The sequence below is a fragment of the Hipposideros armiger genome, unplaced genomic scaffold, assembly GCF_001890085.2.
Source record: "Hipposideros armiger isolate ML-2016 unplaced genomic scaffold, ASM189008v1 scaffold_346, whole genome shotgun sequence".
Taxonomy (NCBI): Eukaryota; Metazoa; Chordata; class Mammalia; order Chiroptera; family Hipposideridae; genus Hipposideros; species Hipposideros armiger.
In genome coordinates this window covers 182,679-202,820 of record NW_017731696.1, presented here as the reverse complement: position 1 = coordinate 202,820, position 20,142 = coordinate 182,679, and the positions used below count along the sequence as shown (strand labels likewise).

Here is a 20,142-nt window from a genome sequence, read left to right as displayed (position 1 = left end):
TAATAGTGGATTTGGGGTTTATTTTTCAAAACCAAATATTCACAGGCTACAGAGCCTCCTGAAAGCGGCCCTGGGTTCATCCTGTGGCTTCTGACTCCCAGCACAGCGCTGTGCGCCAGCGGGTAGCCACCCTCCAGCTTGTCAGCCAGCCAGCAAGAGCCTTCACTAGCGTGCAAAATAGGGATGGAAATCTTAATTTTATTTTTTAAATAAAATATTTATTGCAGTTTTAACACACAGGGATTGAACATACAAACAATAAATGGCTGAACATCTCCCTGGCCAGGTAACCCTTATGAAATATAGAAAAGTAGCATGTTAAAAACAAAAGCCCAACAGGACAGACAGAACAAAATAAAATAAAAACGACTCCCATGTAACCCTTTGAACAAATGTAACCATTGTTAGCAGTTTTCTTTGTGACCCTTTTTGGAAAAAGTAGAGTTTTTATACTTATCTGTGTATATGTGTGTGTAGATGTATCGATTTACACAATAGGAATGTGATATTATATTTATAGTAAGAAGTATATATTTGGATTTCATCCCTCCTGGCACAGAGCTCCTGAAACCCTTGGAATTTCCTAAGTGATGAGAGCCATCAAAGGTGTCTTTTGTTTTGTTATTAGATGACTTTTGGAAAGCCCCTAGCTAACATAAGGGTGGGGCTGGTTTCCGGGGGAACCAGCCAAGCATTACAGGGTTGGAACTTTTCCTTCTATTCCTGGCCTCTGGTGAGGAGAGGGGTTGGAGACGGGGTTTAGTCACCCACAGCCAGCGATTCAGCCACTCATGCCTATATAATGAAGTGGCCGTGAAACCCCAAAAGGAAGGGTTCAGAAAGCTTCCAGGTTATGGAGGCGCTGAGAGAGTGGCTCACTTGCAGAGGGCACGAAAGCTCTCTGCCCTTCCCCCATACCTTGTCCTATGCATTTCTTCCATTTCGGTGTCCTGAGTTATATCTTTTTATAATAAAGCAGTAATCTACTGCATAAGCTGGTTTCTTGAGTTCTGTGAGTCACTCACTCTAACAAAGGAACCAAACTCAAGGATTGGGTTGTAAGAGCCTTCGATTTATAGCCAGTTGGTCAGCAGCACAGGTGACAACTTTGAACTTCTGATTGACATCTGAAATGGGGACAGTCGTGTGGGACTGAGCCCTTAACCTGTGGATTTGACACTAGTTTCAGGGAAATAGGGGCAGAACTGAGTTGAATTGTAGGACACCCAGCTGGTGTCTGAGAATTGCGTGGTAGTGTGGAAAAAAAACACTGAAGAAATTATACACACTGTTTTGAAACTTGCTTTTTCACTTAAAATATCAGCCTGCCTTCATATCAGTATAATCAGATCATGCTGATTTTCTTGTGTGTTTGTGCCTTAGAATGAAACAACACTAACTTCTTTTTAATGATCTCTTTTTAATGGCTGCAGCACATTCCTTGGTAATTCTAGATTTTATTTAATGAACTCTACTGCTATAGAGCAGTGGTAAATTTTAAAACATGATTTATGTTAAGCATATTTATATAACTGTAATATAACACGGAGGTTAAGGGGAGTGAAACAAGATATTGTGAAAGACGTGCTTATGTTGGGTGGGAGTTAACGTCTAAATCTGTCATTGCTATTGCCTGGTTGTGATGCCGGGTGTCAGATCCAGTGTGTGTCTGCCAGCCCTTGGATTCTGCCAAACACACAGAGTAATTTTGTAGAAGAGGTAGATTTTTGACATTCCTGGCAATTATACTTATTTCAGCAATTCATAACAAACATATAGGATGAACTTCATCAGATTTCTTCCTTAGAAGACTTTAGTGGGACAGGGAGGCACGTAGACAGATCATTTCAATAGCGTGGCAAGTGCCGTGGCAGAGATGTATGCTCAGGATGCAAAGGCAGCAGGCCTGGGGACACTGAGTCCACCTAGAAATGTGAGAGTGTGTGTGTGTGTGTGTGTGTGTGTGTGTGTGTGTGTGTGTGTGTGTGTGTGTTGGAGGAGGTGATTGAAAGCTTCTTGGAAGGACGATGCCCAGGCTGAGTCACTAAGATCAATGGTGGAGGAAGGGAAAAGGGCATTCCAGGCCAAGGAACAAAGAGGGAAGAAACAGCATGATGAGTTTGGGGACCTAAAAGTTGTTTAGTGTTGTCAGAATATAAAATCTGAGGCAGGAAATGAGATCTCTCTCCAGACGGTGACCTGTTCATGGAGGGCCTCGTACATCATGCTCAGGAGCTGGGAACGCCTCATTAAGTCAGACGACATACGTGTCTCTTCTGTATCAACTAAATGCTCTTTAAATATTTATCATCACTCTTTGAAACTCTGAAAAACATAATTCCATCATATCCTACAAATGCAGGATTGAGCTAACTATTAGCTTAATTATCTATTGATATTGAAGCCTAGATGCTTGGTGCAGTGTCTGGTTGTACATGGCTCTCCAGCCATTTCCCCAGTGATGGCCCGAGCTCACTGCGCAGGAGGATTGTCATTTTATAAAAGTGCAGGAACACAGCCAATCCACATGAAATATACTGCTTGTGTTTGGGTTAAAAAAGAGAACTGGATGGAGTGCGAGTAGTGTGATGGGATCTGATGAGTAGTAGTCGATATTTATTTTACTTTGACTTCTGAGCCTTTTTACTTCCAATGATCCATGTTTCTTTTCTTTCTTCTTTTTCCCTAATGCTAGGCCAAATGGTTAGTTTTCTAGTAGAAGGTTGGTGAAAGGTACTGGAGAGAAACAAATTTGGAAGCGAGGAGCTCATTTCTTTACAAAAAGAGAGATTGATCTATATTAAGCACAAAATAGGATCTGGAAATAAACGTTGTTTGTGGGGAAGGTGCTTTTCTATAGAAAGGAGGGCAGCGTTCCCTGTTGATCTCACCACAGCTCATTTCTTTATACCATTTTACTTCTTTTTTTCAACATATAAAACTTTTCCCTCAATCATCCATAATGGAATTCCAGGAAAATATGTTAACTGTATTGCTATAGCTTACAGTTGTCGTCTGTGATGTTTTATGTAGCCGAATCTTTTTTTGTCACTGCTGCTGTACAACATGGAGCACCATATGCATTGTCCCCGACAGGAAGCAAAGGTTTCCCTGGTCTGTGCCTGTGCCTGTGCCTGTGTTAATGCCACAGAGGAGCTGTGGTCCGGTGCCATCTTTTATTGATGCGGCCAGCAAAGGAGAAATCTAATGAAATTATCAAAGCTTTGAATTAATTATGAACTTGACTAGGAGAGCTAAGCTCTCTGGAGCCAAGGATCTCATTACCTATGCACTCTCGTTGCATCCTCTTCTGGAGCAGAAAGCGTTTTCAGCTCCAGCTCTGAGCTTGGCTTTGGACTTTATTCAAACTTGCAAAACTGACATCGTCTTCTTACTGCGATGTGGCTGCTAATGTCCATGGTGATTAATTTAATTCTGCTCTGGATCTACAGGAGATGTCAATAGGTTTTCTCGACCCCTCCTTTTGCCTTTTATTATTTTTTCCTTTTTTTTCCCCCTTCCTTTCCTTTCATCAAATTGGATGTTATACAAGTTTCTATCCTTTTTGAATGATGTGAGAAGCTTTTAGGATTGAGATGTAGCTTCATGGAATATAGTGATTGATTTAAAGTTCAAAGCTACGTAACAGCTACTGTGTATTCCCTGGATATTTAGGTAAGCACAAAGTCAAATATCTCTTCTTTGAATTTTGAACACCAGATAGAAGTTTTTCTTGCTTGTTTCTGCCTTAGGATGGAATAGCAATAACAACATGGTTCATAATTCTAACGTGTGTTGTATACAGGAGCCACAGGTCTCGCTTTGTGGGTGCAACTCATAGGATATATGCTCCCTGACACAGAGTAGTTAATGTTTGCTTTACAATTCTGATTTTCCTTTTCCCAATAATACGATTTTTTTTTATGAATAAATCAACCTCTGATTGTTTTAACTCTTGTAGCAAAATCAATAGCAACAAGGTTTCGATTTACTATTGGGGGTGATTCTTTGGTACTATCATTGAGGTTCAGAGCATCTCATGGCAAGACATTTCTGCTTGCTTTTGAGACCCATTATTTATGAATTTCTAAGCTGAAGCTCATCTGTCTTAGTACACTCCAGGCCACTGGCAATTTTTGTAAGCAGTACCTAACTTTGCATTATAGAGTCAATGTTTTAAGGTTTTGAATAGTGGGGGATGGGAGAATGATAATCTTTGCTTTTTCTTTTCGTATTCACTTTCAGTAAGTTTTTTTTCCCCCAATTTATTTTCTCTGTAGGCAGCTGCAATATTTAATTCAGCCTTTGGAAGTTTTTTGGTGAGTAAACATGGTTTAACTTGTCTATTATAACTTTTGTTGTGATGTTGTTTATATGAAAGATTTAGTGAAATTGGACTTCTTCTACTTTTTGGTTAAATATAAAAGTTCTTGAATATTTTATGTGCCATTATCCATAACCTGGAGAAAATTAGTTAACAAATAAAGAAAACGCTCTCTTACAATATAATTTGGAGGCTGGGGTTTAATATTTCATTTAATGGATTTGTGGAATCAATTAAAACACTATGTGTCTCCTTATAGAGGTTATGTCAATATATTGATCATTTAATGAGGTCCTTTAGATTATTATTATTTTGTATCACGGGACTGAGGATTTTGAAAAGGAAGCATGACCCAGCTGGTCAGAAAGGAAATGCTAATTTACTTGTTGACATGTCATTTATTTTGTACATTTCACTGTCAAAGAAGCTACTGTCTAGGCTACTTCTGAGAAATCTATCTGAAAAAAAAATTGAAATGAGGAAATAGCTAATGAGTAATTTGAAAAAACTGCAATATATTTTGACATGTGAACTATCAATTGTATGTCAAAAGATTAAAAATAGTTCCATTTTCATAAGTAGAACAAATATAATTATAAGGACAAAACTGTTATCATAGTTTAATCATTATTTTTTAAATAGGTGACATAACGAATCCTTGGTTTGTATTATGAAAGATTGAGAAAGAAACTGAATTTTCTGTTAATTGAATATTTTCATTTATACTCTCCCTAAAACGTTGCTAAATTCATGAAAATAAATTAGAATACTGTATTTTTAGGTACATAACTTATTAATGAATAGGTAGTACAGTAATTTACAAATAATTTAGAATAGAATCAGTGGGGTATAAACTGGCTCATGACTCTAGGAAAAATATCAATTGCTTCTGTTTAAAATGTTTTTGATGTCATTTATTATTGCATGTATTTAAATGTAGTTGAAGCTTTTAAGCATATTGTTACATAGTGTTAATTCTACATACTGCTACACTACTTTTAATGTTCCAGTGTTACAGACCTTTTCATTATGTAGCTAATGCAAAATAGTATATGTTTAGACTATGTCTTATTTTTAAAGAAGTAGTAATGTTATTCCTGATACTGTATTATTATGGGGTTTTAGAAGGGAGGTAATAGTCTAGTTAATGAAAATGACCTCTTGAGCTACGTATTTTAGACTCAATAATATTTTGTTAAGTCATTCATTATTGCATGTGTCCAAGAATTATTTTCTGTACCTTGTCACAATTGACAGAATAATACGTTAAATGTGATCTTTCTCGAAGTCAATTTTTGTTGTATGGTTTGGAATCATGCACATCCACTATCAAAACTGAGTTTCCTAAGCTGGATCTCTTACTCCATCAAATGTCTAAGGTAACTGAGAAAATAAGGTTGAGGCAATTGTCTGAGTAACTGAAGCAAAATACACTATCCCTTATTTGGAGAACAAGCTCACCAGGTATAGTGTAAGCTTTGCATTGACTGTATGAACAACAAACATATCAGGAAATCTGTTCTACACGGCCCAATTCTTTGATAAAGTCCAGTGAAGTCAAACTTATCCTGGGGGTTCTTTAGGGTTTTAATTATGCTCTTTCACTTCTAAGAAATTGTGCATTCTCACGCCTTAGCCTTCCAGTTTTCCTCTGTTTATCTTTCATCTTACCTTAATTCAATGAATCAATCAAACGTGTTTCTTGATGTCCTGCCATACAGAGGTAGTTTTCTAGTAGCTGTTGGGGGTGCAAAGACATATGGCTTGGGGTCCCACTAGGTTGTGGAGATGACACATAGAAAAAGAAATGCAGTGTAAAAGTTAAGAAGTCAAACAAAAGATGGTACTAGAGGAGGTATGATCGTCAAATGGCAGAGGCAATATGTATGCTGAATTCCAAGGTCAGATAGGCAGTTTCGTGAGCTGGGCCTTGAGGTGTGTGGTAGGACTTAGCTGGTGGAGAAGAGAGGACAGGAAATGGCAGACAGGCACAAGTGTCTTTTCCCATTTTCACTTCCCTTTCATTTTCCTCCTTTTTCTTTCCCGAAGTTGAAAATTACCAGAAAGGCTTTGAGAATGAAAATTATGACTGGAGATGTTTTGCTCCAGTGTTATAAAAGAAATAATTCTATTTCTTTTTTTTCCCCCTTCTCCATTATAGTTACAATAAACCTTGAATTATGAAATATGTATGAGTCTGAACTAAACCAGTTAGAATTAGGTTCAGCTTATTTAACACAAAAAAATATATAATAGTGGCTTATACTCAATAGAGGCTTATTTCTCTGCTATGTAAAATCTGGAGGGAGGCTGTCCCAGTATGATATGGTGGCTTTGACGTCGCCCTAGGGACCGAGACACCGATCTGTCCCTGCTCCTTCCCAGCATGCAGCTCCCTTCCTCAAGGTTGCCTCATGGTCCAAGATAGCTGTTGCAGCTCCAGCCAAAATGGTACCTGAATAGCAAGGTAAAGACATGTAAAGGACAAAAGAGCTCCCCTAAAAGCTAGGCCTACTTTCTTTAAACAGCATTCCTAGAATTTCAACACCGTACTTCCAGTGATATCTTATTGCAGAATTCAAGTCATGTGATCATACCTAACCACTGGAGAGGCTGGGACATGTGGCAATTTGCTAAGAGCTAAAAATTGAATTTCTACTAAGGACAAAAGATAATGGGCATTAAAGAGGCAGCTAGCATTTTCTGCATATGAGCAGTGTACAGCAGTTGTCAAGAGTTTGAAGAAAGATTAATCTCAGTTGAATGATATAGGGCTTCAGGGAGAAGTTGGTACTTGAGTTGGGTTTGGGAAAAGCACTTATATTAGAGGGGAAATTCCAAATGAAAACCTTCATGTTTTATTTTCATTTTATTATTCTGAAAGGGCGGTACTTGTTGGAGTTTTGGGAGAATTTTCTTTATAAATGGAAAATATCCACCTATCCTTAAAATTTCGGATTATGGGAAGTAGTATAGTTTCTAGAGTAAGACTGGGTTTGAATTCTTACTTGACTGAATGCTGTCCTGGCCATATAACCTCCCTATATATAAAATGGGTAATAATAGTACCTAAATTATGCAGTGTGGTGAGGATTAAATGGGAGGCTTAAATGATGTGGTAGAAATAACTAATCTAGGTTTTGTCCAAGCTCTGCCATGAATTTTGTGTGTGTATGACCATGGACATCCATAAAATGAAGAAATTGGTTATCTCTGACTTACTCCTATGAATGCTAAAATATACTGATTCAGTGATTATTCTCTGGTTATGAGTGGCCATTTCTTTTTATTTACATAATGGAATCTGAAAAGTATATCTACTTCAGATTCCATTAAAACTTTGTATGAAAGGCTTTCATTAGAAGAATTTTTGAAGGAAGAACTCCTAGGGCGTTCTTGTTGCTTTTCAGACACCTGGGTATACCAAAAAAAAATACTGTACATATTTATAGCTAGTTTAATAACATCCCAGGCCTAATTAAAACACAGTGTTTTTAAAAACTAATTGTTACAGAAAACTTTTGTTTTTTTATTTTAATGTAGCTAGGCTGGTAATAACCAATGATAGATGAATTCAATTTACATACATTTCAGACCAAGAGAATATTTTAAAATCATGCCACAAAGGATTGCTTTATGTTAAGAAGTTAATGTCATTATCTCCTCCTCTCATTTAAATTGTTCAGTTTACAATAATTGTGGAGCATAATAAGTGTTTTGAGATTTCCCTTGATGAGATCTTAATAAAATTTGATAGTCAACCACCCTGAATAACTGAAATTGTTATCCAAACTTTTATATACATATATATGTATATATATGTATATAAAACCATGTATTTTAAGTTCAAACACCTCACGTTACTTCCTCATCAAAAGAAAGATTTTTTTAAAAATAGGTATTAGCAACTATTGAAAATTTTCAATTGAAAAGCCCTTTCTTTAATTTGGAAAGGTTCAACTGTGTTGAAAAAAACTTGGGTCATCTGATTTGTTAGACCTTTAGCATTTTTGGTTTGGAGGCTGAATTTGGTGTTCCCATGTCTTCAAGAATTATAGTTTAAAATTTAAAAGGAAAAGGTAGAACTTTTTCTCTTTAGACTCCTAGCCTATTTTACTGTTTTTGGTAACTCCTGACCTTAAAGGAAAACCCTGGTGAGTGACAAAGTTGATCGTGCCAAATGGAGTTTCTAATACTATGTTATACAACATCATAGCGATGCATGACAACATAAATGTAAGGATTTCTGAAACAGCCACCAAGAGTTATAAGCCAAGGTAAGTCATCTTCATGAATGCAGAACACCTAGTCTAAAAAACATCTGTAAGAGACACTGTTTACTTTCTAAATCTCTTCATTTAAGGTATTAAGAAATGGTGGTTTGTTTTTTTTCTTAAAGTTTATTGGGGGTGACAATGGTTAGTAAAGTTACACAGGTTTCAAGTGTACAATTCTGTAATACATCCTCTATATATCACATTGCGTGTTCACCACCCTGAGTCAGTTCTCCTTCCATCACCATGTATAAGAAATGGGTTTCTTTTACATAATTTTCTCTTTTTAAACAGTCACTGCTGCAACCAGAAGCTATTCTGAGATGAATAACTTTATTTTCTTTTCATGTCAGACCAAGGGTAAAGTAGCTCCTTGCCTCTAGCTGAAGGACCAGCCAGCACATATTTTTCTGCCCTTTCCTGATTGTTTTTCTGTCTTCTCTCTTTGCTTTGGCTGGTCTGCCATTACTACCCAGCTTTGTAGAAAGATTTGAATAGTTAACTGATGCTGTTGTAGCTGCAGCTTTGTAGAAAGATTTGAATAGTTAACTGATGCTGTTGTAGCTGCTGAAAGAAAGAAATCCCAAACACAAATGGCATGTTTTAATAACTTGGGGTGTATGTTTGTTAACTTATTTTATTTTTCCTTTCTTGTACAAAAATATACTCAGCCACGCTTAGAACCGTCAGAGAGGAAGCACATTAACATACTCATTGATGGATGGGCAACACTGCTTTTTAAAAATCAGGGCAAGAACCCCAAATACTAACATAGAGGATTAAGGGTGGTTCCAGATAAGACTCAATTGTTAATTTGGTTTTCCTTTCACCTAAATCTAGGATGTCAGTTTTTAAAATTTAGTTTATGTTGATGGGATACTCATTTTGTATAATACTGAATGCTGTGCTGCTTTCTTTCCCTAAATTTGCTTAAAATCTTAACCAACCCAAATTATTCAGTCGAGCTCTTGGTTTTTCCCCCCAAAGCTCATGACTTGTTTATACGACAGGTTTTTACTTTCATTAAGCTTAAATGCCAGAACAAACAACTGAAGTTTTAAGCAGTACTCAGTACGTTCTTATAGGATGTCGTTTGAAGCTCATCCCTTTTACTGTTAAGAATTCAATAAAACCAGGATTTAAAATCACCTATTTTAGGCTTGAAAATATCTTATAAACTATGTTCAGACAACAGGAAGCCGGTTTCTACCCTTATAAAGTGGAACCCGTCACTGGGGTATGCATTTCATTTTCTCTCCTCTTTGGGCAAATGAACATCATCATAAAAGCTGGATTGCTGCGAACAGACTACTTTCTCTTTAAAAAATAACCACTAGTCCATGTAGCACTGTGGCTAAATAGGAAAATAGGATATAAAATTAACACATGAACACCCATAGTCCATTAGATTCAAGGCACTTTTCTGGATTTTGAAGCAACTCCACAAAACGTAAATCCATGAAAAAATAAATAACAATAGAAGATTTAAGAAGAGGGAAGACAGGAACTGCCTTCAATGCAATGTCTTCCGAATAGGCACCTTTATGACTTTTGCCACGTCAACATATTATTTGTATTATTAGGTTAAATAAAACTCACTTTTTAAATTTAAATTTATTTTAAAGCAAAATATGATATCAACAGTATAAATAAAAAATAGTCTTACACATAGAAGGTAACTGAAATTAAATCAATTGGAAAAAAGTTAATATTAATTGTAGGTAAACTCGGCTGCCTACATAAGGCTCTGAGTCCAATGCCTGCCCTCCTTATGATGAAAAGTGAAGTCAGCACCAGCACCAAACTAAGAATGGCCCCTTCCTGCAGTCTGAAGGGTTGAAAAAGATTTCTTGAAAACAGTAAGTTTAATCACCAATTCTCTGTTCATGTGTCTTTTAAGTCATCTTGCTTTGACTTCCGCTTGGGGCAGCACTGTTCTTACATTTTAGGAAGCACTGTTCTCTTAAGATCATTCCTCAATCACTTCCTCAAAAGGATGAATTAAAACCACTTGGGGAGTTCAGATGAGGACACCCCTAGAATCAGGGATGCTGGCAACCTGAGCATGTTTGGTGTTCTTTCCTTAGAGTATTTTCTACATAACACTTATCCAGAAAAGCAGTGTGTTTGTGGAGTGAAACGTATGCTATAATGCTTGCATAAGGAAAACCCTGTGATGGCTGCATTCGGATTTGTTTCTAAAACAAACTCATGTGAAGTACAGTCGTTGTAAATAAAAAATGGTCTTCGTTGCTTAATAAAAATGTATAGAATCCTTACCTACTCCATTTTAGCAGCATAATGCTCTATGCTGTCTGACAGAACTTGTGTAGCAAGTAAATGCATTAGTCACAGTGACCATTTTTCTTGCAAATTTGTGACACAGATTTAATTATAAGAATGACCAGCAACTTACAAATCTAATTTTGGTGGAGGCTGAGGCAACTTATTTTTTTTTTAATTTTAATAATGATGGATTTTTTTTGAAGCAATAATTTCATTACTATTTAAAGAAATCTGCTGGTGTAGAACTACCCAATTGACTGAAGTTATTTTATTACCCTTTAACAAATGCCACGTACTTTCATTTTAATTTTTATCAATTTTTTAAGTGTTATCATTCTGAAACTAGAAAAGTACCTGCTCCTATAACCATTTAAGTAAAATAAATAAATATAAATGGAGGTGTCGGGGCAGGGGGGTGGGGTGGGGTGCAGGATATTTGTAAAGGCCTCCTAAGAAACAGGATTCTAGTAGTTGTTTAAAACAGACTAAATTTCCTAATTTGAATCCAACCTAACTACAAAACTGCTTAATTTATGGCTTTTAGTAAGAGATACCCACTAACTGCTAACTGATGATAATGTGGTAGATGGTTCTCATTTCTCTGCTTCTGTTTCTCCGAACTAAAGTTTCACCATGATTCATGTATTAAGGTAATCTTTGGGGGATCTTAGGGTAATAGTGTGGTGAGCCAAACAATAAAGATCCCTGCCTTCATCTGCGTTATAGATTCCTAAGATGAGAGTGTCACATCCCATGGCAGGGTGGTGGCGTGGGGAGGAGGCAATCATTTTCCATTGTTAATATATGTACCTCATGCCTCAGACCCACTGCCTTTCCGGAATGAATCTGCACATGTGGAAAGAAGCAGGAGGGCGTGGAGATGCAAAAACTGTGTAAGCTTGTGGATTCTGCCCACCGAAAAGAACGTCCCCTTAAATTTCTAGTCTCTCTGATGGAAGCAGTGTTAGACATCTCAGCTCCACCTCGGACTCAGGTTTCAAGTAAACATTCAGCACATCTGAAAAACAATGGTCTGTGTTATTGGAAATGGCAGGTGATGGTTTGGCTGAAATTTAAAAATCAAACATCAATTTTATTTTTTTAGCTCTGCATGTTGCAGTTTGACCTTATATCAATTTTGTTAATTAAACATCTGTGAACTTCCTCCTAGGTTCTAGAACTAAAACAAAACAAAACAAAGAATAATATATGACTGTTGGCAGTAAGGTGCTTATGCTTCCTGGATTTAAATGGCATTTTCCACGGTGTGATTCACCAGACAAGCTGATTCTTAATCTTCCTCTGGTGATGATTTGGCCCCATGAAGTAAAATTCTCCCATTTTTATTGCACCACCAAAGAAAACTGTTTTATTTAAGTTTTTGTGCCTGCCAACTTAGATGTCTGGAAAAAGCAGTTTAGCAGCTACCACATTCATATGTTAGTACATCAAAAGCTGCCTTAGAAAAGTACCTTACCATATATAACTTACTCTGTATGAGCGTTGTGTTTACAATTAATTTCTTAAAATGTATTATAATTGTCATATCTGATTGTTATAAAACTTTTGATAAATACAGATGGAGCTAGATATAACTACTGTTAGCATTTTGGTATATGCCCTGTGTATTTTGTACATACAGTTACAAACGTGGTATTAATTTGTATACACAACTTTGTTTTCTGCTTTTTCCCCTTTAACAACATATGTGAGCATTTCCTCATATCTAATTTTTACTCTGAGAACTTGATTTTTATTTATATAATGGATCAATCGTGTAATATTCTTTTGGATGTATTGCTATTTATTTAGTTATTTCCCCATTGATAGACATTTGGGTTGTGCATATTCATTTACCATATTGTTAAAGAAAAACTGCCACACATTTTTGTGCATAATTATTTGTGATCCTCCCTATAGATTATCCTGTTTAGGAAAACTTCCTAAAAGAGGAATAATTGGGTAAAATGCTATGAACTTTTAAAAGATTCTTGATATTGCTAAATTGCACTCCAGAAATACTGAACCAAATTGTTCTCCTAACAAGAGTGTACAGACATACTTCCTTTCTTTTATTCTCTCCAACTCTGCCTAGTGTTTTTAAAAAATGTTTTAATAAACTGTTAATTTATCTTAATTATAATTTTTCGATTGGGAAGTTGATCTTTTATTATTTGTTTATTGACCATTTGAAATTCTTATAAATTATTTATTCATATACTTTGTTCATTTTTCTTATTGGGATGTTGATTTTGGTTTCAAAGAGGTCTTCCTATATTGAGACTATGAATACTCTATTACATATATTGCAAATATTTTTCCTTTTGTCTTTAACCTTTTAATTGTTGTGTGTGTGTGGCAGATAGGGGATGATTTTTGATTGACAGAAGTTTAAAACTTCTTTGTCAGACTTATTGTGGTACAATTTTATACATGAAAATTCACCTGTTTTAGATGTGCAGTTTTGGCAAATGTATACACAGTCCCTTAAAGACCACCTCACTCAAGATAAAGAATATTCCCATCCCCTCAGAAAGCTACTTCTTGCCCGTTTGTTATCAGTCCTCTCCCCCATCTCCAGCCCTTGGCAACCACTGAGTTTTTTCCTGCCCCTGTACTTCGCCTTTCCTAGAAGGTCCTGTGAATGTAACCCCACTGTATGTGGCCTTTTGAGTCTGGCCTCCTTCACTTAGCATACGCTTTTATGGTTCGTCTGTGCTGTTGCACGTATTTATCAGTAGCTCATTCCTTTTATTGCTAAATAGTACTGTATTATCAATTTACCAGTTGAGGAACTTTGAGTTGCTTTCTGTGCTTAGCGATGAGGAGTAAAGCTGCTGGAGAAGGGGCGAGGATGACCGGTTAGCTCAGTTGGTTAGAGCGTGGTGCTGATAACACCACGGTTGCCAATTCGATCCCTTCATGGGCCACTGTGAGTTGTGCCCTCCCTAAAAATAAAAAATAAATAAATAAAGCTGCTGTGGGTATTTGTGTGTAGGTTTTTGTGTAGACATACTTCTATGTTTTCATTTCTTTTGGGTAAGTACCTAGGGGTGGGATTGCTGAGTCAAACCTAAGTATATGTTTAACATTATCGAAACCACCCAGCCATTTTTCAAAGTGGTTGTACCATTTTACACTCCCGTCAGGAATGTATGAGGAATCCGTAGCCTGGCCAGCCCTTGGTATTAGCAGTATTTTTTATTTTAGCTGTTCGGGTATATAGTGGTATATCATAGCTTTAACTTTTATTTCCCTAGTGTCTAATGATGTTGGACTTTTTTTTATGTGCTTATTTGCCATCTGTATATCTTCTTGGGGGAGTGTCTGTTCAAACATCTTGCTCATTTTTTTTTAATTGGTTTGTTTTCTTATAATTGAATTGTGAATTTTTAAAGATGTTTTGGACACCAGTCATTTATCAGATACATATTTTGCAAGTCTCTCCCACTCTGCGGCTTGTCTTTTCACCTTCTTAACAGTGTCTTTCAAAGAGCAGAAATTTTAAATTTTGATGAAACCTAATCTGTATGTTTTGTTTATGTCCTATCTAAGAAATCCTTGTTTATCCCACAGGTCACACGATTTCTCTCTTAAGTTTTCTTCTAGAACTTTTATAGTTTTTATTTTTAATTTGAGGTCTGTGATCCATTTTGAGTTAACATTTGTACATGGTGCCATGTACGAATTGGGATTCATCACTTTGCATGGTTGCATATGGTTGTAGAAATGTAAAGACCTGTGTCTGTCAAATGTATCCATCTTTTCCTTTGTGGATTTTCCATAGCCTTTATACTTAGAAAGTCCCCATCACAATGTCAGACAAAATTTCACATGTATTTTCCTTTGGTTTTTAAAGTTAAAATATATATCTAATCTATTTTTTTAGAAGCAAAGCCCATTATTTGAAGGTTCAATTATTACAAATAACAGTTTGAAAGCACCTTACCTGATTCTGGTAGCATTTGCTCAAGTCAGTTTCTGTTGTTGCTATCCTTACTGGGTGTTTTTCCCATGTAAGTCCAGCTTGGTAGGGTTAATCTCATATCTACATAGTGGTATATATGCTTATCCCTGAAAATAATTAGATCAGCACTCATAACTGTTAAAAAATGTTTCTCTATCGTAGGACATTACACATGACATTAATACAATTACTTAAGATAAAATTATTTGTTTGAAGTATAAAATGGAGATGTACATAGAAGAGTGATTGAAAATCGTAGAAACCTCATTTTGGTCTCTATTTAATTTACAAGTATTCACACAAATTATAATAACAGTAAAATGTGTCTATCTGGAGGATTATGGACTAAGGTGAATAGCTCTCTTAGTAACAGTTCCAGATAATAGAGGACTTGGTCTAGTGGTCATTATTTGTGGTTTGGTGTTTTTATATCATTCAGGTAATCTCTTATAAGTAATTATTTTCTAAAATGTTTGTAGGTTTTCATTTGAAAGCTTATGTTATTATATTTATCCATTCATTTAGGAGGAATAATGTTTGTTAGCATTATTGTGCTTTTGGTAATTTCCAACCCAAAGCAGTGTATCTTACCTTTTTTCTTGAATCCTACACGTTGTTGTGAGATAAACTGTCTCCACATACTAGTCTTATATGTCGCTCCTAGTGTCTTCAGTGCCTCTGAACTGCCCACCACCTCAATGGCCACTCAGGGATCCTGCCAGTGCAGCTCTATCTGTCGATTCACTCTTGTCCTCTTTCTCCTCCAACACGTGGAGCACTTTCCTGCTCCCACCCCTTTCTTTGCACTATTCTCATGCTTTTCTTATCCTATCCATCTCTCAAAAGTCTTTGCCCTTTGAAGCAATTTCTCCAGCTTTTCTTTTATGGCTATTTAGGTCTTGTGATGACTTTTTCTATCTAGATTATAACTGGTTAGTATAGATTATAACAAGTTAGTTTAAAATTCTGACTTTTTCTCTATGTCTAGCACTGCCTGTCATCTTACCCTGATTTTTTTCTGGAATATTACCTTCTGACATTTATTTATTTATTTATTTATTTATATTTATTATGTTTATTGTCTGTCTCCCCAATGCTCCAAGAAGGCAACTATTTGTTTGGTTTGGTTTAGTTCACCACTCTATCCACAACACCTGTAGTATCTAGCACATGGTAAACACTCAAAATATACTTGTGAAATGAATCACGAGAATTCATTCAATCAATGTTATTTTAACCTCTCTTCTTCATATATCTGAGATTGTAAAATATCTTGCATGTTAATTATTATAATTATATGTTGAGTTAGTTTGTGAACAATCGCGATCACTTTCATGCTTATCCACCAGGTTTTTCTTGCATATGTAACACTTTCAAACATAAGGTTTTATTCTCAGTAAAACATATCCTATAGCTATAAGAAATTTATATTGCTTTGTATTCACAATATTAATTTAAAATGGGTGTGGAAACTCATTCTCACATCTAACTACTGCCCCTTGCCTCGAATACACTTATCCTGTCATTCTTGCCACTTTTCTGAAGCAGTTCTGGAAGTTCTCTTTTGTGAATGTCTTTAGTTGCACTGTCGTGGCTGCCTCAATGTCCTGAATCATTTTTACTCTGGGGAAGAGCCAGAAGTCACACAGTGCCAGATCCAATGAATAAGGTGGATGAGGACACACAGTAATGTTTTTATTTGACAAAAATTGCCAAATACCAGAAGCGATGTGTGACACGGAGCATTGTTGTGATGGAGGATGATTTACATCACACTTTAAAACACACCTTCTCTCAACCACAGCTCACACCCAACTGACTGCACTGAACAAGTTGAAACTTGTCACACCCTGTTTCTAAGGTTGGACACACCGCTTCCCATATTGAAGCTCCCAGCCTTTTCACTCTGAAGCAGCATTCACTGTATTATTATTATTTTTTTTTACCATACCTCTATATTGAAAGAGTTGGAGATTTTTAAAAAGAGCATATAATAAGTGATTGCCATTATATGGCATTGTAGAGAATTGGTGCACCGTTGGTACTAAAGAAAAGTATTTCATCATTAAAGTTTCTTCTTTAACAACTTTTGAAATATATAATTTAAAAAATTGACAAGCGAGAGCTGACATCTAGGCAATGCTGAAAAAGAAACTGTACAGTATCCTAGAGAAGACGCCAAGCAGAAGTAAGTCTGAATAATCGAAGAACCAATTCAACGTTATATAAAAACTAGATCAAATCAATATCTGAGAGGTATTAGAAGTATGCATAAAATAGAGATGGCCAAAAAAAGAAAAAAGTAAAGGAAAGAAAAATCCAAGGTGATAACGAGGAAACAGATCACTTGAACTTGCAATATGATATGGCAGCAAATGAAAGCTAATGCAGTTCCTTCTTGAGAAGCATCACATTACAGCCCTCTGTACTTGAGTTTGGTAGGTTTATAATTCAGAATATTGCTTTGTCTTTGGTCCTATCATTATTTAAAATTTGTTAGATAAAATATAGAAAATAATAAAGATGTGATGGGCTGGAGGAGCTTTGGAGAAGGACATATATTTCTAAATAAAGAAGAAAAGACAGAATTTTAAAATATTAAAGAAGGGATGTATAGTTAATCAGACATGATTTCTTATTGGGACAGTTGGTTCCGTTTTCTTATGGCAACCTAAAAAATACATTTGAGCCATCTCTATTTGTTATAACAGCCTAATAAGCCATTCAGAAATCCTTATCAGTAACTGTTGAGGTATACATATTTTGAACAGGACAGCTTTTCAATCATTTTAATAATTAAAATCAGCAACAGGAAAGGTTATTTCTTGCTTACCAAAAAAAAAAAAGTAGATTTACATGTTACGCTCTCTCTTTTCTTCATTTACTTGTTCCTCTTTAAATTGAAGAGGAAAAAATGAGTAAGAATCATAAAAAAACACTAGAGAAATGTAAATGTGGAGGCTTCCTGCCTTTTGCCTTTAATTCACTGGCATTTTCCCTCACAGGTGGTTCAATACTGATTCTGTACCTAAATGTCTCTAGAATTTTGGATCCTTATCTAATTTCAAGCCAAACAATTGTTGAAGTGAAAAGCTTAGATTTCCAGCTCTAAAAAATATTGAATGGAAACTCCCACTAATGCAGACAAATGGTTTTTAAAAAAAGCTTTAAGTGTGTAGCCATAGAAAGTATCTAGGTTAGGAAGACTACTTCATCTTATAACAGAATACAGTTGGTCTTTTGTATGAATTTTCAAGATATATTTGCAAAGTAGCATCAGGAAGCAATTGCTTCCCTAGGAAGCAATCTCAACAAGCAATGCTTCGTCTTGAAACAAATTTCCATCATGGCTTTTTTTTCAGATCCTGTCAACCTGGTGCCATAATCCCTAAGGGTTTTCTAGTGACAGAAATATCATAAACTAATGAAACTCTCAACTAGCATTGTGCATCTCAGTTGCAGATGTTGTTGCCTCTCATTTCTATATGAGAACTCTTAAGTAGTAGTGGGTCACCTAAAATACATATTTTGATATGTGTTTTTAAAACTACAAACTAGAAGGGGAAGTTTATTTCCTTAAAGAAGGAGGTGTTGGATGTCACTTAGTTTTTAAGGAAGTTCTTCTTTCTCTCCTGGAAATCACTCTTGATACCTTGAAGATCTGGGACCTCTTTTCATGACTTTCGTCTTCGCTTGGCTTGATGTCACCCCTGCGCAGAATCATTTCCAGTAATATGACTTTTTTTTTTCCTTTGTCTGTCTCAACCATCAATTTTTAAGATATTGAGCTCCTCATTGCCAGGGATATAGGTTGCATATACTTTGAAAATTTACTACTGTCCCGTTTTGGAAACTGATTCTGTGGCTCCATCTTGCAGGGATGGACTCACACTAATCATACTCACAGATAATGATACATAAAGCAAATTGTCCATGTTTTTAAATTAGCAGCCGGGAAAATAATTGTGAGATACTCTTAGACACTTGGACTGATGCAGTCTCTCCTCATGGTTACATTCACATGAGAAGATATTTTAATAAGTTGATTTGGTGGGAATGGAATTAGAGGAAGGAGAGGTAGGGAGATAATCCCCGAGCTTGATTCTATCAGGCTTCTGTAAGTGAAAGCGTCTGGCTCCAGAAACAAGGGTGTGTTGCCCTTGGAAACAGACAGTTCCCTCACTTGGACCAGCGATCTTCTTTCCTAGATGGTACTTAGATAGGTGCTCTTAGGTGCTTTCTCACTGCGTCCCCTGCTGACTGGTTTCCCCTTTTATTGACCCACCAGACCTTAAAGTGAAGTCTTGCTGACATTGAAACCTTTCTAATGTTTTAAAGTGAGTTTGCATTTCCTTTATTTCCAAGTTCAGAGACAGGGGTGATATGCTAGTTATTTCCATTTTGCATCATCTATACAGCTGAACGGACGAATATGGTAGCCACAAGCCACATGTGGCTATTTATAACTTAATTAAAATGAAACAGTTCCTCAGTTTCACTAGCCACATTACAGGTATTCAATAACCACAGGTGGTTGCTGGTTACTGTATTGGACAATAAAGAAGGTTGAACATTTTCATCACTGCAGAAAATTCTTTTCGACATCACAGAAGAGAGATGCTTAACTGACAAACTATTTTTTGCAATTCTCTATCTTAGTATAATTTGGTGTCTAATATTTTAGGTCTTAATTTTATACATGTGTTTCAGATAATAGCCCAACATACTCTTCCAATCTTCGCTAGTAAATTTGAGGTCAATCACGTACTCATGCTCAGCTGGACAGGGATTTTGTTGTTGTTAAGATACTAGTTCAGCGGTTCTCAACCTGTGGGTTGCGACCCCTTTGGGGGTCGAATGACCCTTTTCACAGGGGTTGCCAAAGACCATCGGAAAACAAAAAGATATTTACATTACGATTCATAACAGTAGCAAAATTACAGTTACAGAGTAGCAACGAAAATAATGTTATGGTTGGGGGTCACCATAACATGAGGAACTGTATTAAGGGGTTGCAGCATTAGGAAGGTTGAGAACCGCTGTAACTAATTGGTTAAGTATCTAGCATTTTACTTGTTAAGCATTTTACTTGTTAACAGTGAGAGAGGATACAGCCCAACAAGGTCGGGGATCGTGCCTGTAATGCTCATTGTTCTCTCTCTCTATACAGATGCATTGTCAAATGAATATCATCTCCAATTCTGCTGTACTTACTGAGAGGATTATTTGGAATATTAGGAAAAAACTCTAGTGCACAGCCAAAACATTTTTTTTTTAAGGATTTTTATTGG

The 20,142-nt window shown here is 36.2% G+C and overlaps 1 protein-coding gene across 1 annotated transcript in view; it reads left to right on the top strand.

Moving 5' to 3' along the window:
• Positions 1-20,142, top strand: part of SLC10A7 (solute carrier family 10 member 7) — a 226,933-nt gene that overhangs the window by 71,927 nt on the left and 134,864 nt on the right. The window contains exon 5 of the mRNA XM_019661351.1: positions 4,281-4,319. Within this exon, the coding sequence (XP_019516896.1) occupies positions 4,281-4,319 (39 nt within the window). The remainder of the gene's footprint in view (positions 1-4,280; positions 4,320-20,142) is intronic.